At 41.7% G+C, this 25,322-nt stretch overlaps 1 protein-coding gene across 1 annotated transcript in view; it reads right to left on the bottom strand.

Annotated features, from left to right (window-relative positions):
• LOC122803858 overlaps positions 1–25,322 on the bottom strand; it is a 1,735,734-nt gene that overhangs the window by 374,144 nt on the left and 1,336,268 nt on the right. Inside the window, exon 13 of the mRNA XM_044073540.1 lies at positions 3,815–3,913. Within this exon, the coding sequence (XP_043929475.1) occupies positions 3,815–3,913 (99 nt within the window). The remainder of the gene's footprint in view (positions 1–3,814; positions 3,914–25,322) is intronic.

The raw sequence follows: 25,322 nt of genomic DNA, 5'->3' as shown, positions 1-25,322 counted from the left end.
GAGACTAACAGCCTACTTACCACTCTCTCAAGGTCGTGATCTGAAAGCCTGGACGACTGAGAAGATCGGCTCCGATGGCTCCGCTCTGAGAGCAGGGGAGATCTCGGAGCGGAATGGATGGACTCCAATGAAGGGGATCTTGACCTCTTCTTAGATATGGATGGAGCCAAAGGAGCCAAGGACACGTCGGCTCCAGCCGACAGTGAATGCATGGACTCAGAGGTATCGGCACCGAGTGGTGCCGAGACTGGAACCTGTGACTCGGAGGGATCGGCTCCAGCTGGAGCCAATCTAGGCACAGACAAAGAGCCAGCAGCCGAAGGCTTAGTACTCGGAGCCAACGGTTTTGCTGGTTTCGAAGGCCTCCCCGACGCAGACTTAGTCGGGGAGCCCTCGGACTTTAACAAGCCCCTCAGTATAAGTTTGTTCCTGCGCTCCTGCAGAACTCTTGGACTGAATGCATGACACACAGAACAAGAGTCCTGCAGGTGCAGGGGTCCCAGGCAGTAAACACAAGAAGTGTGACCGTCTGTCAGAGACATTTTCTGACAGCATGAGTCACACTTCTTAAAGCCTGAGACCTTAGTTTCCTTTGGTTCCTTCGACATAACAGTGTCGAGGGATCACAAAAGGAAAGAGAAAACACACACACACAACACGCAAAAAAAAAAAAACAAAAAACCCCAATAAAAATATTAATTAGGATACTGACACACCCAAACACTCCACAGGATCCCTATGAAAAATTAGGAAAGGGGCAGGCTTAAGGCCTAACCTAAGAGTGGAGGGGGGGTGGGATATAAGGGATAAAAAGGGAAGGTATAAACAGGAATAGAATTAAAGGTAGTCGCTAACTACTGAAAAACAACTGGGTGAAAAATTAACCAAAAAGGGTGACTGAACACTAGATATTTAAAGACTTATCAGGAGCCGGTAAAAATACGCACCTCGCAAGCGAAAGCGGCAAACGAGATCTGGGGAGTTATTGCCTAGCATCATGGGATATAGGGTTGCCTCGAGCTGGTAAAATAAGCTCTCGAGCTTTAGTAAGTGACAGAGTCGGAGCCGAGGATCGGCTCCGAACCCATCCAGCAAGAATGAAGGCGAGATTGACAACTTAACATCTTCAGTTCAAACATCATGCTCCACCAAGTGAAATTCTCTCCAACATACTTCCCCCAACTATTAGCAGGGATCAGGTGCATTCAGCACTCACTAAAGTCAAGAACACTGCATCCATGAGTCCTGGCAACATCCCCAGTTGCCTACTAAGCAGTCTAAAACATGACCTATCAAGACTACTTGAGGCACTGTTCAACTACAGCTTTGAAACAGGCCATGTTTTAAGTGAATGGAGGACTGCAACAGTTATTGTCCTCAATAAGGATGGACAGTCAACCAACCCAGGGAATTAAAGACCTACCAGTCTAACAAGTCTAATATGCAAAGTCATGGAACAAATTATCATAACAAGAACACTGGCAAGCTGCAGACATTGGGCCCATTAAATTTTGGCTTGTTAAGGGAGGGTCATGCCTGCTTAACCTGGTTAGCTTCTCTGAGAGGGTCACTAAGGCAATGGATGAGGGTAAAACAGTGCATATCGCTTTTCTTGACTTGGCCAAGCAGTTCGATACAATACCCCAACTCAGGCATTCGTGACAAGTTCTCCGAGCTAGGCATTAATCCATACATGACTTGCTGGACTGCCAGTTGGCTCACAGAGAGAATCCAAGATCAGTGAGACCATTCACCAGCAGAGTGCTCCAAGGCTCCATGCTGGGCCTGCTCCTGTCGGGCATTAACTTCTCAGAAGTTGAGGCTAACATTCAAGGCCTCCGGCTCACCGAGATCACAGATAACTGCAAATTAGGAGCTACTGTAGATTCCCCCAAGACACTACACAAATGACTGGTACAAAGTCATAGCTTAACTTAAAGCTAAAAAATGCATTATAATGTCCTTTTTGATAACTGCTATCCCTAGTTAATTGCTTCATCGATAAAACAGCCCTTAGAGTTGACCCAGTAGTAAGGAATCTGGAACATATTTAGAGAGCAATCTGGCCTTTGATCAACACATAGCAAAGATAATAAGATCATTCTATGTCACCCAAATTAGAGGTAAGGGTATGGGCATCCGGTTCCAAGGACGTTCTGGTACCACCCTAATCAGACCTATCATTGAAATACAATGCTCCTTTAGGCATTTCCTCTAACCAGACAATTCCAATAGCTGGAACACCTACAAATGTTTATCACCAGGAGAATTCAGGGCAAGAATACCCTTGTCCTACACTGATCGCCTAAAGGCTTTGTCCCTGTATTTATTCTCCTACAGGCTGCTAAAAGGGGATCTTTGCCTGGCTTACAGGGGCTTCCTCAGACCCAGCCCTGATGGATCTGATGCACACGCAAAAAACAAACCGCACCAGAAACACTGTCACAAGTGAAATTCAAATCCCTGGATCAAAACATAACATGCTGGAGGGAGAGATACATATCCCAAAGGATCCCCATACTGTAGAACATGCTACCCATCTATGTAAAAAAAAAAAGTTCATCCTTGAACTTACTCAAACAAAACCTTGACAATTGGATGAGAAATCATAAATTTACATCTGGTCTGGCCCCCATGTCCCTTATGGACAGAGGCCATTACCCTAACTAATACACACACACACACACACACACACACACACAGATCCTTAGTTACCGCCCTAAATAACATGCTCCTCCCCCTAAAGATGCCCATGTTACTTAGGGAAACAAATGGTTTAGAGTGTGCGGCCAGGATTGTAAGGGCCCTAGTGGTCATTCGCCTAGTAACAACCAATGAACCAAATAGAGACACTGTAGCTGACCATCAATCTTCTTTGGCAGCAGGAAAACTCTCAAGGGCTTTAAGGGCAGATTTCTGATTCTCTCCCGTCCTGCTCAAGCTGTCAATGATATGAAGATGCCCTTAACCTTTTGAAGCTGTCTGACTGTTTTATCCTAAGCAGAATATAACACTCATGCTACGGCTACTGCAGCAGTGATCAAATGAGGAACATTAGCAGTGCTTAATATCACAATCCACTACCAGGCAGTAGAAACAATACAAATGCAGATCCCAACATTACCAGGTAGCAACAGCAGCAAACAGAAGTTTTTGACACTTTAGGCATAAATTGCAGGAAATTTTCCACAACTGAAATCTATATCAAAATCTGAATTGCCCAAGTGGCAAACAACTAAAGTGTTGAGTGCAGGAGTTAAGTGCACAGCACTGTGTGATATCAGACACATAGGGCACACACATGCATCAATCCAGCCACAACTCCTTTTTCCCCACTTTTACACATGGCACATGGAGTTGGAGTGTCATACCTACAGGCAAATTTTCAGAGAAATAAAAATGCCGTACTGAACTGAGAGAGGATGAAGCCAGTCACAGATGCACAAAGGAATGTTTCCCAGTGTTCAGCTAGGAATTCCAAGTTTAATGTTATAGATTTTGTAGAGTCAAGAGAACACAGAAACTGATCTTGAACTGTAAGAGTTCAGTTACTCTACAAAAAAGTTTAAAAGGTAGAAAAAGCAATAAAAGGCAAAACACAGCACTAAAAAACAGAGAAATGTCACAGTTCTCCATTAGAAATTAAAGTATGATTTCATGAGGCAGAAGTGAATGACTTGCAAAGCATAGACAAAAATACTTGGCTAGTTAGCACATCAATGAAATATCAGCATAGGTAAGTTAACCATTCCACAATACGCTGTGGAAAGTAAAATTTCTTAGTAACCAATAGTAAATTTATGACATTTCTTACCCTAGCTGGAAGTAAACTTTGACGAGGTTTCTGGATAAGAATGCTGACATGCAATAACTTGAAAAACTCCTTCACAGTGATAGTGCCATCCCAAACTTTCTGCAGAGGAATAAACAGACATCTTATTACTTTATATTAGCCCTGGCATGTACACCAAAAATACTAAAAATGGTTTGCAGCTGTTGTTTTTATAAATGATCTCAGTGACAATGCTAAAAGCAATGTTAGCATGGAGAAGGACGTTGACCACCTGCAGAACTGTTTCATAGTATAAATAACCCCGGCAGCAATTTGTAACTACTACAGTACCTCTTTTACTAAAGTGGTGCATCATAACTAGGAAAAAAAATGGATAACAGAGTGGTTAGCACTGCTGTCTGACACTTTGGTTCTTCAGTTCAGTTCCCAGACTAAGTACATTCTGTGTGCAGTTTGTTTGGCCTCCCGGTGTCAAAATGACTGAATTCCAGTTTTCTGCCACATACTAAAGATTGGTTCGAATGGATGATCCTCCAAAATGCCCACAGGGTATGTGAGAGTCTCTCCTGCAAGGCACTGCAATCACATCCCTTATTAATAGTTTCTCTACCTTGCACCCACTGAGTGCTGAGTGGGCTCTAGTTCCTCCCCAACCCTGAAATCGATAAAGCAGGTAATGGAGAATGAAAGAAAACAAGACTGCCTGCTATGCAAGTATAATAAGGCTAACAAAATAATGTAACTTTACTAGCATAAAAACATTAAATAAAATAAAACTGGCACCAAACAAAACCTGTGGTGTCAGTCCACTGGGGTAGAGGAAATGTACCAGGTTATTATGTTAATTGCCAAGAATAAGAAACAGATCAAGACTTGATATTCACACTGCATCTCCCATTTGCTGTCCTTTCTAAGTTCCTCCCAAGGAGGAAAGGAAGTTTATACTAGCACTGCAAAGATAAAATGGAGGCGGGTATTGGCTACTATCTGAGAAGGAATATAGCAGTTTCTTTGGATAGCTCAGCCTTGTAAGAACTCCTAAAAATGTGACACTAGAATGGCTCAGTGCAAGCTGTAATTTTTCAGACAACCACCCTTGCCAGTTCACAAGCATATTTCTACTGATTAAAAAAGCCTGACAGTATGAATGGTTATGTTAATAAGTTCATTAGCACAACATTATTCAAAGGAATGCCTTGAGATACTACTAAAATAATTAGTACCCCTGGTGCAACAACAAATTGCTCAGTTACAACTTTTAAGCAGTTTGTTCAGCCTCGCTCACTTTGTACCAAATGTGACTAATCTTACATCACTAAGGAGGGTGACTCTCCTCGATCTTCCTTCCAGTTCTTTTCTAGCAACCAAAACCTAAAACAGCACAAGAGGTAAAAATGGATATTAGACTGTCTACAGTTTCCAAAAGAAAGAAGTTATGTCTTTCCCTAACATTCCATCTGTGTTGTTGATCTTCATTCATTCATTACTGATGGGTCATCAGTTCAGTCTTCAGAACCGAGCCGGCCTTACACCAACCTCCCGTCAGCCAAAAACTCTCGAGCTAAGATCCTACCCACAATGCTCTGCTCCCTGTTACCTTAGATCAAGTTTGCAAGTTGACAGACAAAAGTAGAGGCTACCTCTGGTCATAACAGACCTACAAGAATGGAAAAAAGAGCATATGAAATCCACCAGGAACCTCCGGAGGGGGACAGAGGGTGGGGAGTAATGAATGAACGAATATCAACAACACAGATGGAACGTTATGGTAAGACATTACTTCTTTATCCGATGTTGTTAATCTTCATTCATGCCTTACTGATGGGACAGTGTGTCCCCAGCTACCTGTATCCCTGGGTGGCCATCATGGAAGGACATTCCTGAGCACCATGGCATCAAAGAAAGTTCTTCCTCTGGAGGGCAAATCCAATTTGTAATGTAGGATAAAGGTATGGGGGGTTGGCCCAAGTTGCAGCTGACCAAATGTCATTGAGGGAAGCCCTAGCATGGAAAGCTGCTGAAGGTGCCATTGACCTAGTAGAATGGGCTTTCATTTTGTGAGGCAAGGTGATGCTGCTCTTGTTGTAGATGAAGGTAATGCAATTTCTCAACCATGACACTAATGTAACTTTAGAAATAGGACGACCTAGTCTTGGTCCAGAAAAAGCCAGACATAGTTGGTCTGATTAACGGGTAGATTTTGTTTTGTCCAAATTTAAACAGATTTGCCTGTGAACATCTAGGGAGTGCAGGCAACACTCTCCCTTGTTAGAATAATTAGGAAAAAATACTGGGAGGTCAATAGAGTGGTTGATAGACCGCTCTGACACCACTTTCGGTAAAAAGGAAGAATTAGTTCTCAGTGAGACTCTGTCCTTATGGAAAATAAGGTAGGAAGATTTGATGCATAATGCTTGAAGTTCTGACAGACGTCTGGCCAATGTGATAGCAACCAGAAACAAAGTTTTTTTAAGAGAGGTACTTTAAATCATATGAAGATACAGGTTCAAAGGGGGGTGCTGTTGGGGCTTGCCGAACAAAAGCCAAGTCCCAAGGTTGTACTGGTTCTCTAAAAAGAGGTTTTTAGGTGAAAAACGCCCTTCAAGAAACTGTGTGACATGAGTAAAGAGTCCTGAAAGCCAATGTGGAAATTAGAAATGGCAACTAAATGAACACGAATAGTAAAGGCTGATACCCCAGATTAAAAGAGATCTGATAAGTAATCTAATACCACAAAAACTGGGGCTGACAAGGGGTCCTATTGTTTGTTCACTGCCCATAATGTAAAACGTTTCCATTTGCTGAGATAGATTAGCCTGGTGGATGATTTATGAGATGTAATAAGAATATTACGCACTGGGGAGGAGAGCTTATCCTGCCTAGCAACAATTGGAAGTGGAGAAACCAAACTGTCAGCTTCAGATTTGTTAGATTGGGGTGGGTCAGACACTACGGATGAAAGATCAATGTTGGAGTTGGATTGAGAATCCATGGTCGATCTTGCAGGTGAGGCCAGAGGAAGGGGAACCAAACTTGTCGAGGCCAATATGGAGCAATGAAGATTACTTTGCTCTTCAACTCCAGTGTTTTCTTCAAAAATTGGGAAATGAGGGGTAGAAGAGGGTAAGCATACAGTACACCCAGGGGCCAAGCATGGACTAGAGTGCCTCTCGGTGATTGTCCCCAAGGGGGATTCAGGGCAAAGTAGTTTCTGCACTTGTAGTTGATTGGGGAGGCAAATAGATCCAAGCAAGGCTGGCCTCAGCAGTTGAAAATTTTTGCCACTATCACAGGATTGAGGGACCACTCGTCAGGTTGTAGAATGCACCTGCTCAATTTGTCCGCTCTCATGTTAGAGCTCCTAGGAATGTGCATTGCAATTAGAAAGCAGCTGGAAGCTATCGCCCATTGCCATATTCTCAAGGCCTCTTGGCAGAACAGGAAAGATGTGGTGCCCCCTTGCTTGATGATGTACTAGACTACGGATATGTTTGTCTGATTGGATTGCAATAGTCCCTGACGGAAGGATCAGGTGGAATGCTTGCAACGCTAATAGCACCACCCTCAGTTCAAGGATACTGATATGCAAATGGGCCTCTACCCCCAACCAGGTGCCTTGAACTGAGTTTCCATGACAAAGCCCCTCCACCCCATCAGGGAGGCGTCTGTGGTCACCGTGGCTTTTGGCTGATGGGGGCTGAAGGGGCGAGATGTTCACCAGAGCAAATCTTGCTTGCATCTCTGAGTTACACTTATCTGAAAAGATAAAGGATGTTGTACAGGGTACTACTGAGTGAGAAGTAGCCACCAAAACGTCTCATGTGGAACCTGGCCAGAGGAACAATGGTGATCGAGGCTGCCATGTAACTCAAGAGTTGGAGTACGGACTGGGCAGATTTGTCTTGACAGTAGCAGCTGAACCTGTTGTCTTATTCTTTGACGTCTGTGATCCGGAAGAGATGCTGTGCAATTCCTAGTGTCTTACAGGACTCAGATAAATTCTAAAGATTGTGCTGGAGTCGTGCTGGACTTCTTCACAGTTTATAGTGATTCCCAGGCGCTGAGCTGTGACCAGAGTTTAATCTAGGGCTTCCTCCAGTAGACACTTGGTAGGGTTGGTAAGGAGACCGTCGTCTAGGTATGGAAACGCCTGGAATCTTTGAAGTCACAGCTGAGTGATAACCGCTGCCATGCATTTGATGAACACTCTGGGGGCTGTAGAGAGACCGAACGGCAGTGCTCGAAATTGGTAGTGAATGGCTCCTATGTGGAAGCGGAGGTATCTTCTTGACCGCTTGTCCACTTTTATATGGTAATACGCATCTTGAAGATCTATAGAGCACATACAATCATCTTCTTCCAAAACAGGAAGGATAGACTGAATTGTGATCGTCCGGAATTTCTCTGTTCTATCAAATTTGCTTAGTGTGCTGAGATTCAGAATCGGTCTCCAGTCCCCTGTCTTTTTTGCCACTAAAAAGAATCTTGAGTAAAAACTGGATCCCAGCTGGTCTGGGGGTACCGTTTAGATGACTCTTTTTGTAGCAGCTTTCAGATTTCATGTGTTGCTGCTTCCCTTTGACTGGGTAGGTCGGGTAAATTTCTGGGTGAAGTGGGACAGAGATGGAAGGGGATGCGGTAGCCTCTGGATATGATCAGTTGTACCCAAGAATCGGTGGTTATGGTTCACCAGGCAGTGGGGTACAAGGAAAAATGACCACCAACCACTTTAAGAGGTGAGCAGTCGGGCAGTGCTTCAGGAGCGCTGGTAGGGTTGCCCAGAGAAAGCATCTCTGGAACCCTAGTTTTGCGGACTTCCCTTGCCTCGAAAGGGGGGGGGTCTTCCATTGGAGTTTCCCCCTCTGCCCTTAGGGGAGAACTCGGCACATGCATCACGGAAAGAGCCATGCGATTTTCTGTGCCACATCTTTCCACTCCTCTGATTTCCGGAGTAGAATCGTTGAGGGGTGGAGTGTCGGACACCAACGGCAGACAGGGTCTTACTATCTTGCTCGCACCTTACCAGTGTATGTTTAACCTTTGGGCCAAACAATGAAGCAGCCTCTATGGGGGCATTCATACAGGAAGCTTTAAAGGAGTCTGCAAAGGTGCATCCAGGCATGATGTCTCGTGACTATGACTGCGCCTGCCGCTCAAGCCGCGCCTTCCATTGCGTGTGAAATGAGCCACATGGAAGAATTAGATATTGATTCCAGGGTCGCTGAGAGGCTACGTTGTCATGCACCTCATCAGAAACAGCTACTGCCAAGGTTTCAGAGAGCTGGTTGATAAGGTCTCTCTGGAGCCTCAAAGTGTGCCAAGTAGTTCAAGGACCTTACAGCAAAAGTTGATGAAGCAAACACACGCTTCCAGAGTCTATCACCCGCAGCTCTTTGTTGGGTGGATGGACAGTCTGGCTCTCTTCTGCCAAGTCTTTTTTGGTTGCAGCCGTCACCACCATGGCATACACTGGAAGACCTTTGGACCAATGAAGATGTTCAGCAGGGGAAGATAAAATTTTGTCAGGCCTCCAAGGTATAGCTTCCAAAGTGTCACGAGCCTTCCATGCACGCTGGACGACGAGCTGCACAAGCTCATCAGCTGGTGGGGTAACCCAGGAGGTAGGGGGCCAGGCACGAAATGTCTCCAGGAATACGGATTCCTCTGAGGAAGGGTTGGAGGACTTCCAGTCGCCCCTCTGTCTTAGGATCTCGAGGATGTCACCAAAAGACACCTCAGAGGGTGACCGTGGGGATGCTTCCCAGTCATCAAAGTCCGCATCTTCGGTTAGAGACTCTTCAGTGGAGTCCATGTGCTTCCTCTTGCACGAAGCCTTGCAAGGGACTTCCTCAGTGAGGAACTCTGGGGCGATTGCAACGAGGGGATCTCCTGAGGGGGAGAAACATGAGGCCATTGTGCCCGGGGTCCAGTAGTTGTGGCTTGCGACAGTTGCAGCATGGGGGGGAGGGGGCAAGGACTCCGACAGGGATGTTTTGCCAGCAGAGGCAAGTGCCTTCTCCATGGCGTGGAAGGCTGGACCACCCTTACAGGGATGGGAGCCCGGAAAAAAGCATGACAACCTCGGAACAGGGGTCACACCCTGCTCAGATGAGCCGACCCCGAACCAAGAGTCTCAGGAGGACTGTGGAACGTGAGGGGTGGAGGATTCCTGGAGGGTGCCATAGAAAAAATTGGCATTGAACCAAGAATGCCTACCCCCACGGCACAGCCGCTAGCCTGAGAAGGGCCCGGTGCTTAGTGCAGTGAGGGCCACAAGGATAACTCTGGCTCCAAAGTGAGGTCCACTGTTGGTGTTAAAGGAAGGGAAGCTGCTGCGGAGGAAGGGGTTTTTATGCTTCCCTGGAAGTCGGAGGAGTGTAAGCAGGAGTCTGTGGAGAAATACGGTCACCTGCAAGAGGGAGCGCACCTTTAGATGGGTGAGAGTCCCCTGGCCACAAGCAACTGGTAGAGAAGTCGCAAGACATCCTGTTCTGAGAGGCTCCTGGTCGACCTCATAGAGAGACCTGATTGAGATTCTGGCCTTGCTAAAAAGGGCCTGTACTAACTTCCCACAAAAGTATCCAAGGAGAGAGAAGTAATTAGTTTTTGCGAGTTAGTGTAGTGCAGAGCCCGGAACTGAGGGTGTCTGCACCGCGAAGAATGGTGCCGAGGGTATCTGTGCTGACAAAGTTGATGCCATAGGCATCGAAGGTGTCTGCAGCGTAAAGGGCGGTGTGGCAAATGTCTACACCAATGAATACAGTGCCGAAGAAGGTGTCTGCACCAGTAACAACGGTGCCGAAAGTGACTGCACCGAGCAGGTCAGTGCCAAAGAAGCTGTCTGCATCCTAGGGGGCAGTATTCTGAAAGTTGACTGCGTTGGCAAGAATGGAGCCAAAGGAGTCTGCACCAATGGTGCTGAAGGAGACTGTACCTGTAGAGACGGTGCCAAAAAGGTCTGCACTGACGTCAGCGGTGCCGAAAAAAGGCTGCAATGAAACTGTCGGAGCCATAAGTGTCTGCACCAGGAACTCCGGTGCCGGTGGTGATGAAGTAGACATAGCTGGAGTGAGAATAAACTGAGGCGGTGCCGAGGCTGGAGCCAAAAGGACCACAGATGGCAGTGCCGGGCCAGAGATTTTTACCTTTTTGTGAGTAGACTCCTTGTGATATCCAGAGGGAGATGAAGTGAGTGACCTTGAGGAGAAAGAAGAATGCCTCTTACGGGGTTTAGAAGGAGGGGGTGAGCCCTCCGGCCCAGAGATAGCCTCGCAGAAAGGAGTTTTAAGGAGAACTTTTAGAATAGGTTTATTCTTCCTTTCATTCACAGTCCTAGTCGAGAAATTACTACAAATCCCACACGGAGGGTCCACTGAAAGGTGGGAAACATTCAGGCAATAAACACACAAATCATGGCCATCAGAAAGTGGTAACTTACGGCTGCATTCTTTACACTGTTTGAAACCAACAGAACTTTTCTTATCAGATATTGTGATATCAAGGAAGAAACTACAACACTACTAAAAAGGTCAAGAAACTATCCAGAAGGGTAAGAAAAATGAAGAACTACCAATGATGGTAATAGAAAAATTACCTCAAAGGTAAGAAAAAGGAAAATACTACGGGGAGAGAGTCTCAAAGTTGCGAAAGGGTAGGAGGATAGAGATAGTGAAGAAATGAAAACTTTTTAAACACTAATAGAAAAACTTCAAAAAGTTGAACACTTAGCTGAGAGAGAAGGCTTGACACATCTGTACAGCAATGCGGCAAACGAGATCAGAGATAAAAGGGCACAGAGCATTGTGGGTAGGATATTGGCAAGAGTTTTTGGCTGACTCGAGCTTGGTATAAGGCCGGCTCGGTTCCAAGGACAGAACCGATAACCCATCAGTAAGGAATGAATGAAGATTAACAACATCAGATCGATTAATAGGCCATTCTGTCAAATCTAAACTTTCCCTGAAGTTATGTGACCTCAAGAATATAAAGTATAGGATGCAGGGATCTATACCCCATGGAAGGGGAATATGGAAGGCTAGCCCCCACCCCTTCACTCAAGTCTAGTACTATCACTTTTAATGCTATATTTCAGAAAAACAGTGTCAGCTTATTTGAACATAGTAGCTAATTCACTACTACTAACAAAATATAACGAAAATGGAAATTTCTCCAGCTAGCCTAGCCCCGTCAAAACATAAACATAATGCACATTTAAAAAACTCAAGCTCTCACACCCCAGTATCAAAGAAGCCTTTTAGATACAGATTTGCAAAAGTTAATGGGGGTAGGAAACCATTTCTAGAAAGCAATTCACCTTGAAGACATACCATTACAGTAAGTAATAAACTGTTCTCTGATACAAGGTAGCTCTTGTAACAGATTAAATTAAAAGAACATACTCTGAAGCCACGACGAAAACAGTCTTTTGTGCTTAACTGTCTGACCACATCTAGGTATATGAGATGCTAAATTTGACTCCATCATCAAGTATGAAGGCTTTCAGAAATAAACACATTCAGGAAGGCTATGCTACATACCAAACACCACAAACATTTCCAATATACTTTAATATCAAGTCCTAACAACTAGCTAGAGGGTGGGTAAATAAGTGAGATGCTCTAGTTTAGCAGATATTTGCTTAATTTGTGAAAATAAGTATGACAACTAGGTCTAACACATACACACGCGCAGACACACAGACACACACTTCCTTATTTATATATACTAACTCCACAGTCACACAATAGCAAAAGAAATAGCGAAGAATAAAATCCCAACTACCATGCACAGCAGTCTCACAAAACCAGCAATTTTATGGTGCCTACTTTACAATACAACCTATAATCAAATGTAAATTAAACAGCTGTGCACAATTAGAGCCTGATCCAGTGGCCAACGGTCACTAGGAGAGATCAAAGCCAAAATCTTTATTGATAAATTTTTAAATACTTGCAATCTAAGCTCTCAGCACTTCATAAATAGGTCCAACCAATAAGACAGTATCAAGAAGTACTTCAGAATATCCAAGAAAAGGCTGGAAGAATCTAGGAGTTGTCAAAGATGCCTAGCTCAAAAAAGTTTACTGCAATATGCTCTAGCCATTAATGCAAGGCCCAGACGATAATTCTCCACGAAAAGTATAGATAACACATCTGCTTTGCTACTGCAGACACATTCTAAAAAAAGGCACTGAAGACTGCAACACTTCATATGAAGTAGCCATAAGAATGGATAAAAATGTTGACCTCTTCCCAACTGATTAATTGCTTTAATAAAAGTTTATTTAGCTGGCTCTTCCCCCATATGCCCTTGGGCTAATATGACAAAAGAATTGCTTTGTTTCACAAAGATATGAAGCTCTGAAATAAACAGGATCTAATTTTCCAACTGAAGTTTGTGCAAAAGCCTTTCCTCCCAATATAAATCCTCTGCCATAAAGACCAGAAGGTGAAAGGACTGGTTGATAGAGAATTCTTAACTTGACAATGGAAAATGAGACCATATAAGCGAAAATATAACTATGTTTAACATCAGGTAAAGGGTCTTAATACTTCAATGTATCCATGTCCAAAAATTCATTTACCAGAGATGACTGCCACCAAGAAAAGCATTTTCTAGAAAAATCTTTAGACTACACACCAGGTGGGCTTTAAAAGGTGCCCACAGCAAAAACTGTTGCAAATTACTTCAATAGATGCTGAGCAGGGATATGCAGAAGAATAATTCCTTCCTTCCTTATTATCCCAAAGAATGAATCTTTTCTACTTGTCCTTGTACACTTCTCCTTCCAGTGAGCTTCTAAGGTGCCAACATGCTCTCTGTTGCCTTGTCTGAAAATTTGGGATTGTCAGTAATATTTAGTATTAGAAAAGTTATTCTTAACAGACTGATGGCACTGTCTGCAGGAACTTTCCTGGACAGGACTCCAGCCACTTTAAATTTATAAAAGGTAGATCGAGTCTGCTCAAATTAGTTGAAAGGGGTCACCAAAGCTTTGGGTGTTTGTCAATCTGTCCATACTGCTTAACTTGAACTCACTAAGGTCTGATGTACTCATCCAACTCACCATTAACCTCCTTGCAGTCCACCCAAATGCTAGCTGGCTTATCAATAGAATTCACACTAAGTTCAGGGTATGTCCTCTAAATATGTCACAAGTAGCGCTCCCCTTGCACTTTGGTATCTATTTCTCTGGCAAACAAAAAAAAAACCACAAGAGTAGAAGGTCCATGGCTAGCCAGATTTGCTGATGCTGATAACTGCAAACTAAGTCTATTAACGCTCTTCAATAATCACACTTTCCCGGAAGGGCTACATCAAAACAACATTTGATGGCTTAATCACTGGGTCCCTATAACAAAAAATGCAGTATCGCTGTGCAAGAAATCTAGCATCTAGTGTTCACACCATATTATCACCACCAACAAAATGCAAAGTCATTAGAGATCTGAATACTTATGCTGATAACATTTCCTTTGATCACTGTGTCTCAAGTGTGGTCAGAAAATACTTGTCACAACTTATACTTTGAGTTATCTCCTCAAGGGCCAAACAAGTCATAGTTCCACTATATTCAGCCCTTATTCAAACTATCTGCTGGGATTTTTACAAGTTCCTTGGCCCTTTCTGGTTACACTGAGTGATTATTTTCAGGGCAGTATGCTTAATCCCCAGAGTAGTGTGTGTTTTGTCCCCTTTGTTCACAAGTAGGCAGTATTTCCTTGACTTGTTGCCCAAACCGTCTATTACCGAAAGGGTCACTAATGAAAGACACATTGAAGTGATCCAGGAAATCCATAAGGTACATCCAAGTCTGTCTTCTCAGAATCATGCCTGATCCTGATGCCCTTGCTGCCCCATCCATTGACTTATATCCGAGATGCATAGTTAGTGAGGAAATAGTGCTCATCATAGACACCAGAGTATCAGAATTCTCTGGCTGCACACACACTCATATTTTCCGGTTCTTAGTTACAGATATCTCTCTAAAACACCATGTGGGCCATGCAGTTCAATGCTCTAATTGAGACTATAATAGACACACAGATCTCTTACTTAGTCCATCCTCCTGATAAAGATTTCAGGGTGATGGATAGATAGCCTGAGCATCTTCTGGTACATCCTTCTTGGGGACTACAGTGATCAGTATGGAATCAACAAGTTAACCCTTACTCAAGTGCAGGCTGTCTTTGGGGTCATATGTAGGACTCTACAAGGCTTTCTGGGAATAGGGTCTACTATGTCCAGTTCCTTCTTAACTTTTTTGCAAACCATGTTTTGCCTAGAGAAGCACTAGCCATGTTGCCATAAGAATTATAGGCCTTGTGCAAGAAATGCTCCTCCAGAGAGACAGGATCTACTGGCCATGATCTCCTCTGCCTCATCACCTCCAACATCTTTCTGAAGGACTTGTCCTCCAAAGATATTTATAAACTTCCCTTCTTTAGGATCTGTTGTTTTAAAAAAAAAAATAATAAAAAAAAAAATAATAAAAAAAAATAAAAAAAAATAATATAAAAAAAAATAAAATAAAAAAAAAAAATCCAGAGTGGGAGGACTTTGAGAGCGAGTCCAGATACTTCCTCATACTACTTTTCTTCCTTGGCGGGCCGGGGTGAAAGTCTTTATCTGAAATTTCCTGGGAAGAGTATTCTCTGGATCTCACAAGATTAGATCTATTAATCTTCTGGTCCATTGGGGCCTACATAATGAATGGCTCAAGAGTCCAGCTTCTGCGGTGCATCTGTACAGAACCAGCACAGCTGACAAAATGGGCACAAAAGATTTTTGTGCAGCTCCCATCACCACTATGAGGTCTACCAAAGTACCCAGGGCAAAAGCCAAGTGAGCAAACAAGTTGCACTGATGTTGAAGAAACCACCCTGTCGACACACAAGCTGCCAGTGATGGAGCCAAAATTGAAACCTTTGGTCACAAAGTGTCAAAACACCAAGAGCTCAGACACACAGAATGGCACCAAATGCCTGGGATCTAGCAACTAACAACACTGAATTAATTGGCATCAATGTCACTGGCACTGTAGTAGTTGTTGCAGGAGAGATCAGGTCTGTCTGCACAGAAGAGCCCAATGTAGTGATCAGTACAGATATTATCACTGCTGGTGCACACACCTGGTCCAGCAGAGGAATGACTAACTGCATAGTTAGTGAGACTTCTCAGCCCACAATATGACATTGTACCAAAGTTAGCCTTGATAAAGGCCAACATTTGCTCCCATTCAACCTGTGTAGGTCTACTGATGGACCTGTAAGAACAAAAGACACTAACAGGGGGGTTCTGAGTGACTCAGCTTGAAACGTTCCTACCCTGAGGAAAACCTACATGTATGTCTTCTTGTTGCCAACTCCTTTATGTCAGACGACTCTTGCAAGGAAGGATAGGTTGGCTTGGTAGGAGTCATAATAGAGGAGGTCTCTCTTCCAGGTAAAGGGGATAAAGCTCAATGATTCTTGCAGGGGAAGCAAGTATTTTTAATATGGGTTGATTTTCCTTGCTTTCCTCCTCTTCTTTTTCTTCATCTGAGGAACTGAGGCTCCCATCGGTGCAGAGTCAGGTGGGAGAAAGACCTTAACAACTGACTGACTTCTACATTCTTAAACTAGAAACACTTCTGGACTCCAAAGAATCCAAATCGAAGTTCCAACACGAAAAAACACAAAAGTAAAGCAGCCAAACTGGATTTTTTACTTTTCTTTACTGAAATTCAAATTCTGGTACCTCGGCCTTCGCCTTCACATGGAATGTCATCATTTTACTTCAACCAGAATATATACACCCAATGCATTCACATTAATTAAACAATTAATCAATAATAGAATAAATGAAACAATTTCAATTAAATGCTGATAAATACAAATAGCAAATTATACAATTATATCAAATACAATGTATAAATATATTTTATTAAATATTTTATAATAGTTAAATTTCCAAATTCATTCCGTTGGGAGACAAGGTCCTATAATTATTATTTTTATTTATTTATTTTACATTTGTTGACCGGGCTAGTCTAACTGGATACATGTCCATTTTCAGTAGAGGCCCGGGGAGAAAAGCTCCAGACAAACATTATAAACATTAAAGATTAATAGTGGAATTACATTAACAATTGTAAACATTGAAACCAAATAAGAGTATAGAGGGAAAAAAAATAAACTGATCAAAAAAATTTATTTTTTTTTTTTTTTGAGGATGAAACTACTCTTAGTAAGTGTGGCGTAGTGAAAAATTGTTTAAGGGTAGTTTGTAAAAAAAGGTATAATATATTTGTAAACATTGAAATTATATGCAAACCTTTGTATACAGGAGAAATAGGAAGGTTGAAGAGGAAGTAGGTTGAAGAAAGGAAAAGTCAGAGAGCAATAAAAAAGGAGATCAGTAATCTACATTAGCGGGGTAAAAGGGTGAAAGTGGACCCTAGGGAGTAGGAAGATAGAAGTGAAAGAGGAAGCAATTAGTCAGGGTTTGTGCAGGGGCACATCCAGTGAGATTTTAGGTGAAGTTTGAGTCTTAGTTTAAAGAGAGAAAGGGATGGTATTAGAGTTAGGTCTGTTGGTAGGAGGTTCCAGCGTTTGCCAACAGTGTTTGAGAAAATGCTATCACCTGACAAGTTATTAGACTTTGTAGTACAAACAAGTAATCTAGTAGAGGAACGTAGTGAAGTTAGATTCATATATGGGGTGATAAGGTTAATGAGAATAGGAGTATTTTTAGGTTGATAAAAGATTTTGTGAGCAATGATGAGTTGGGAAAATGTTAGTAAGCTAGGTAATTCAAGCCAGTTGAGTTGCTTAAGATTAAGACAATGGTGTGTCTTGTATGGATTGCTGGTGGCAAACCTGGCGATATTGTTATAGGCATGAGAAATTTTTTGGAGGTTAGTTCTTTTTAGATTAGTATAAATTGATGAAGCATAGAGAAGTGTAGAGATTAAGTGAGAGTGGGCAATGGTGGTTCTGGCTTGAGGAGTAAGGAAAGGTTTGATTCTGTATAAGGAACCAATTTTTCTGTTCACTGCTTGTATGGTGTTGTTAATGTGTAAATCATAGGTGAGGTTGTTGTCGATTGTCACTCCTAGAAGTTTGGTAGATTGTTCAGGTGTTATCAGGGTGCCTTTGCTAGATACAATAGAGAGATCAATAGGAGGGGACCTATTGGTAGGTGGAAATAGTAGCAGTTTAGTTTTTTTTGGCATTCAAAAGAAGGCAACGTTTTAGGAACCATTCTTCAACCATGTTAAATACTTTTTGGGTTATGTAGTGGAGGTCTGAGGTGGAGTTAGCAGAGCATATAAGTGTGGAATCGTCGGCATATTGAATACAGGTGGCTTCAGGGACTGCAATGTGAAGGTCGTTGATAAATAGTGAAAAAAAGAAGGGGTCCCAGAATTGAGCCCTGGGGGACTCCTATGGAAACTGGTAGAAGGCATGATAGTTTATTTTGATGGTATCAGTGAAGGATAGAAGGGCAGTGGTGGTGCTGTGAAATGGCCTAAAGCCATGTTGGCAAGTAGCCAAAATATTGTGTTTCATTAAGTGGTTAAGTAACTGATGGTGAATACATTTTTCCATGATTAATAATGAATTTAGATTCCATACTTAATAATTTACATTGAAAATTAGCTTCCCCTTTCCGATATGGTTTAGCCAAAATACTAAATTTAAAACCAGTACATTCCCAGTTATAAAATTGATGGAAATGACTGGCAACAGGACTATTAAGTCTGCCATTCCTAATGTCTCCTAAGTGCTCCATAATTCTTTGTTTTACCCTACGCTTGGTCTGTCCGATGTACCATTTTTTTCTCCTCACAATTACATCCTATAATGTATATAACCCCAGATGAATTGCAATCAAAATGATCCAGTGCTTGATATAAAACCCCGTTGATTCTATGACCATCAAAATTAATAATTCTCTCACAAACCTTACATTTTTTACATGCAAAAGCACCTGCATTACTTTCTTTTTCTTTTTTACCCTTACTTCTTACCAATTCTTTCAAATTTTTACATCTGGTATAAGAAAAAATGATATTATTAGGAATTATATTTTTCAGAAAATCATCACTAGTGATAATGGGCCACATATTTAACACAATTATTTTTAAAATTGGAGAAAAAGAAGAAAATTTATTCACAAAAAATATTTTGTCCATTTCTATAAATTTAATTTTGTTATTGTGTAATAATTTATTTACTCTCTTCTTTTTGTTCTTAACACCACATCCATGACCCTTCACATTTAATGTCCTTTCTACACTAGTTCTTTGTAATCCAATATTATCCCGTGGATAACCTCTATCCATTAATTTCTGACAAATAATATCAAATTCTCTTTGAATGTTAATAACTTCAGATGTATTTCCAGCTATTCTTTTAAATTCTCCCAAAGGTAAAGAATTGATTAAATGGTCACTGTGCATACTAGTAGCATGTAAAAAATTATTTACTGCTGTAATTTTATGAAAAGGCTTGTGTTCAATCCTACCATCCAAACCAACATAAAATTGCACATCCAAAAATTGGATAGTATTGGTATCAACTACATAAGTAAAATTTAAACCACATGGATTTGATCTTAAACTAGATACAAACTCAAAGTCTTGGGGGTTTCCTCTACATAAAAATAGAAGATCATCTATAAATCTTTTATAAATCAATACATTATTCTGGAAAAACTTTTTTGTACATAAAAATAAATTCTCAAAATGTCCCATGAAGATTATAGCATAGGATGGTGCAAAACTAGCACCCATGGCTGTTCCTTCTCTTTGTAAATAATACTTTTTATCAAACTCAAAAACATTGTGTGTAAGGCAAAATTCCAAAAGGGAAATAATAAAATGAGTTCTTGGTCCTTCCCCTAGAAAAGTGTATATGACCTCCAAACCCCACCGTGTGGAAATAGATGTGTACAATGAAACTACATCTACACTTGCCCAATAATAGTTATCTTGCCAAATTGTCCCCCTAAAGTTATCACAAACTTCTTTGGTATTTTTAACATGCAACGGAATTCTTTTTAAATATTGTTTTAGCACTGAATCCAAAAAAATACCAACATTTTGTAAAAATGCCCCCCCTGCCTGAGACTATTGGACACCCAGGGGGATTCATTAAGTCCTTGTGTATCTTAGGTAGAACAAAAAATCTTGCATCATTAGGATTTTTGATAAATAGCTTTCTGATGTCACCCTGGGAGAAAAATCCTAACCTTTCACCCCTTTCTAAAAGCTCAAATAAAGTGTCATTAAATTCAGTTTTGGGATTGCTTCTACACTCTTGAAGCATCCTGCTACTAAAAGTTATATATATATATTGCAATGGCTACAGAGGTGGGTGCCCCTAAGCAAATTCAACTCAATTCATGGGGATCCTGTGGTAAGATCTTGAGCCCACATCTTTTAAATTTTTTTAAAATGTTGCTTTCTGTACACATCCATGTCCTGCGCCAAAAAACAAACAGATTGTTAGCCCATGACAGAAAAATAACAAATCTGTCAGAGAGAAAAGATACCAGAACAAGCTTGAATGCTAGCTGCCTAAGATGTGATGGAATTGGATGGGGGTGGGAGAGATGGGGAGAAAATCTGATGACAAAAGAAAGAACAAAGCACTAAAGAAGCTAGTCAGCCAGTAAAATATCCAATCATAGTAGAAATAGTGAAGAAAAAGATTACTTGGCTATCCAATAATTCTTCAAAAACTCTCTCCCAATGCTCAAACTGCTCGGAGTCATCACTGTCCAAATGGCGGCAATGAGATCTAGAAGATACAGCATCATTCAGTTATGGATAAGGAGGGGTATGAACTTGTGAAGAGTTTGCTGGAGTTACTAGAGGGCACCAGTCCTAACATTCCTGTGTCTGGACAAGACCAGAGAAATCATGTCCTAATGGATCAGATCTTACAGTTATTCAGCCTGAGATTAGCCAATGGTTTTGTCCAGGAAGTATGGGGCACAGTTTTTGTGATACTCCTTCATAAAGGTGTACCCCTATTATTGACCCTGAAATCTATGGATCCATTAGTCCCACTAGTCTCATCCACAAAGCCACGGAACATTACCATAACTAACCTAATTAACTAATACCAAAAATCTTGTCCCTAGTAGTCTGGCTACCGATCATGTCAAATGAATCTGCTTAACTTCTTTGAGTGAGTAACACTAACCGTGGATGGTGTACATGCTGTCCATAAAGCATAATTGGACCTCGCCAAAGTTTTGACACCACACCACATAGTAGCATAATAAAAAAGTTGAAAGATCTCCAAATTTAATTCTCCATGTTTAGATGGATAGCAAATAGAGGGACAGAACCTATGTCGTGAGGGTGGATAGGTGCATCTTCATTAAACATGAAGATGACAAGTGGTGTTTCTCAGAGCTCCATGCTGGGACCCCTACTATTTAAGATCTACTATTTAAGATCTCCAAACTTCAAATGGGCATGTCTGACTAAGTCTGTGGATGACTGCAAACTTGGTGTCATCCTCAAGTCCCCCATGACATGCAGAAGCTCCAGCTGCACTCACACAAATCAATAACTGGTACTCAAAAAATGGGATAAAACTAAATGCTAAAAAGTATTTATTTTTCATTTGTTTAATGGGATAGTCCGACTAGATACATGCCCATTTTCAGCGGAGGCCCGGGTAGAAAATATCCAAAAAGACATTCAACAAACTGTTACATTTTTACGGTTTAAAACACAAAATAAAATACAAATAAAAGGATTTTTACACAGATGCAAACAAACACAAACAGATAAATTATTACATTTTTTTCTCAGATGGAAAATTCTAGACAGTGTTAAGAATAATAGGGTATTGAATGGCTAGTAGGCTAACCTGGTAGTAAATCCATGGAGATCATAGGATTTATAAGTTAAGAAACAAAGTGTAGGCAGAAGTCCTCCATGTGCACACGAGTGATGGTTAAAGTTAGTCTGGATTAGGACAAGGACATAGCCATCGTTTTTTAAAGTGCAATATTGCTGGGTTGCAGTATGTTGTACGAAAAAGTTCAGAAAAATAGCTTTTTTAGGAAATTGGTCTAAAGAAGCATTAAAATGAGAAGATTTGATATGATGAAAGTATGCTTCAATAATGCTCAGGGCAAAATAAATAAATATGACAGGTTGAAATGTACAATTCAGTACAAAGTTTACAGCTTACATGAGTTGGAACTCATCTAATTTTGTACTCTCTGGAAATAGGACATACACGTGTGAGGAATAGTTTAAGGGGAGGGGTAACAAAAGTTATGTACTTACCATGATAGATCCGTGTTGTCTTGTTTTGTCCAGTTCAACAACTGGATTATCGGATCCAACCTCAGTGCTTCCCACCCACTTGAGAGCTTGGATACAGGGCTTTGACTCCCCTCCTTCCCATAATTCTCTATGGTACCACAATTACATCAGATCAAGTTTGCCTGCATGTAGCTATACAATCATTCAAAGAAAAAACACAGGCCTAAGAAACTGACCTACCTAAATCATGGACATCTGTAACAGTAAAAGGCTGTCCAAAAGATAAAGCCCCTTTGTCAGGTCCAACAGATCAAATGGGAGCTCAAGAGTGACAATTTAGGATGCGGGACAGAGTGAGGGATGTTGAACTAGATGAAACTAGACAACACTGCTCTAGCATTGTAAGTACATACCTTTCATATCCTACGTCTTTTTAATCTGATTCAAGAATTGGGACAGATTCCAAAGCTACCCATAAAAGCCAGTGGTCTCAAGGTAAGATAATCCTGAATATGGTGCAGCCAAAGGAAGCAAGAGATCTGGATTGTGCATCCAAGCTGTAATGCGACAAAGGTATGTACTTGTATATCACATAGCTGCAGCACAAATCTCATCAAAGGGAGCTGTAGCTAAAAAAGAAGTGGAAAGCAGCCACCACTCAAGATGAAAGAGCCTTTGGTTTGTCAGGCAAATTTAATCCCATTTTGACAAACAAAGGCAATGCAGTCAGAAAGCCACCTGGACAATGTTACTTGAGGCTCCTTATCCCAAATTTAGCTTTTGAGGATAGAAAAAGCTGGTCAGACCTTTTGATATCCTTCACACAGTGTATATAAAATCTAAGCGGATGATGAACGTCCATTAAATGTAGAGTATATTCCACTTTGAGAAACCTGGAAAGAACACTAGTAAACTGACGGATTAAGATTTGCTTCCAAGTCTAGCTACTTTTGAAAGAAAATGAGGATTAGTTCATGAAGATACTCTTATCTTTACGAAAGACAAGGTATGGATGTTTTACAAGACAGTACTTATAATTCTTAAATCCTCCTAGCAGGTGTGATTGTTACCAAAAAGATTCATTTCCAAGTAAGGAATGTTAGATCCACTGAAGAAGCTGACTGGAAGAAGCCCTAGTCAAAGCCTGTAGCATGATAGTAATGTCCTAAGGGGAAACCAGATTCCTGAGTGGAATTTTGAAAAGTTCCCTTCAAAAAAGCTTTGGAAATTCTTAAGGAAGCAATGGAGGTCTGGTTCTACCCTACAAGGAAATTGGAAATAGCAGCTAACTACACTTTGATAGCTGAAAAACTGCCACCTTTGTGAAGCAACTGTGTCAAGAAATCTGAAACAGAGAGAAGAGGGACTGAAAGAGGGTCTGAACCTCTGGAACAGGCCTATATGGTAAATATTTTCCATTTGCTAGGGTATGTCCTTCCTGGTATTTGTTTTTGTTAGGATGATAAAAATTTGAATGACAGCTTATCAGTGTTAGCTAGCATTAAAACTGGAGAAACCAAGAGGTTAGTTTCAGGGTTTTTAAGTCCCGGTGAGGGTGATCAGATGGGTAATATAGAAGATATGGATGCAGGTCCAACACTCATGGAGAATGTTTCAGATAAGGCCAGAATAAGGGGAACCAAACCTGCCAATGAGAACAACTTTCACTTTGCACCTCCTGGCTCTCTGAATAAATTTTGTTAACAGAAGAAAGGGTGGAAATGCATAAAGGAGACCCAGGGACCAACAGTGGACTAAAGCATCACTCAGTGGCTGTCCCTGTGGAAAAATCAGGGCAAACTAACTGCTGCATTTGTTGTTTGGGTAAGAAGAAAAAGGATCACAGAAAGGCTGGCCCCCAGAGACTGAAAATCACTACCACTGACTGAGAGGCCACTCATGGAGCAGAAGAAAATAACTGCTGTTTGTCCACCAGAACACTGGAAATCTCTGGGGTGTACATTACGACATGATAGCGTCAGAAGGACATTGCCCACTGCCACAATCTCATGGCTTCCCAGCACAGTGAATATGAAAGGGCTCCTACCTGTTTGTTGACATACCTACCATTTTACCCTTCTGGATGAAAATTACACACTCGGGAAGGGAGCCTTGAAATGTCTGCAATGCTAGGAGGACTGCCATCATCTTCAATACAGTGATATGAAGACTTGCCAGTGGCAATGACCAAAAGACTTGAACCAGCTTCACTTCGAAATGCTCCCCAACCCACCCACCCCTACCCAGAAGGGAAGCGTCCATGGTTATGGTAACTAATGGGGGCAGTAGGGAGAATGGTTACCCCAAGACACTATGGGTGAGGTCAGTCACCAGTTGATTTGTTTTTTGCATATTGGTGTGAGATGTGGTTGCTGCATGAAGGAGGTGAAACAGCAAGGACCAGTAAACTGAAATTAGAAGTTATGTACCTACCATAACGTTCCATGTTAGTTGTCTTCTCTCGCCTTCTTTCTTGCTGGATGGGTTCGGAGCCGATCCTCGGCTCCGACTCGGCACTTACCAGCTCGAGGCAACCCTATATCCCATGATGCAAGGCGGAACTACCTCAGATCTCGTTTGGCAGCTAACTAACCTTGCTAAAGACTATCCTAACAGAATTAGGAACAATGGTTCCTAAAAGAAATCCTCCTAACAACGTACCGGAGGAAACAATCTAATAGGAACTCTCCAAGATCTGTCCAGGCCAGGGGGAAGGAGGGAGGGGCCTTAGAAAGAAGGCGAGAGAAGACAACTAACATGGAACGTTATGGTAGGTACATAACTTCTAAATGTTAAGTTGTCAATCTCGCCTTCATTCTTGCTGGATGGGACCGCGTCCCTAGCACCTGTATCCCGGGTGGCTCAATGGAACAGACTCTTGAGAACCGTGGAACCAAAACTTGCCCTAACTCTAGAGGCCAAGTCCAACTTGTAATGAGAGACAAAGGTATGAGGTGTGGCCCAAGTAGCTGCTGCACAAATGGTATCAATGGGTAGTCTATCCTGAAAAGCTGCAGAAGTGGATAGACTCCTGGTTGAGTGTGCTTTTGGCTTAGAAGATAGCTGTTTGCCCCTGAGAGAGTACACATAGGAAATAGTGGAAGTCAACCATCTTGATAAGGTCACTTTAGATACTGGAAGACCTATCCTGTTTTCTGCATAGGAGACAAATAATTGGTCCGATTTTCTGAATTGTTTAGTTCTATGCAAATAGTACCTGAGCTGATGATGGGCATCCAAAAAATGCAGTTT

This window comes from Protopterus annectens, chromosome 6.part0 (assembly GCF_019279795.1).
Source record: "Protopterus annectens isolate FY-2018-M chromosome 6.part0, PAN1.0, whole genome shotgun sequence".
NCBI classification, from domain to species: Eukaryota; Metazoa; Chordata; order Ceratodontiformes; family Protopteridae; genus Protopterus; species Protopterus annectens.
This window is presented reverse-complemented; position numbering and strand designations above follow the sequence as displayed.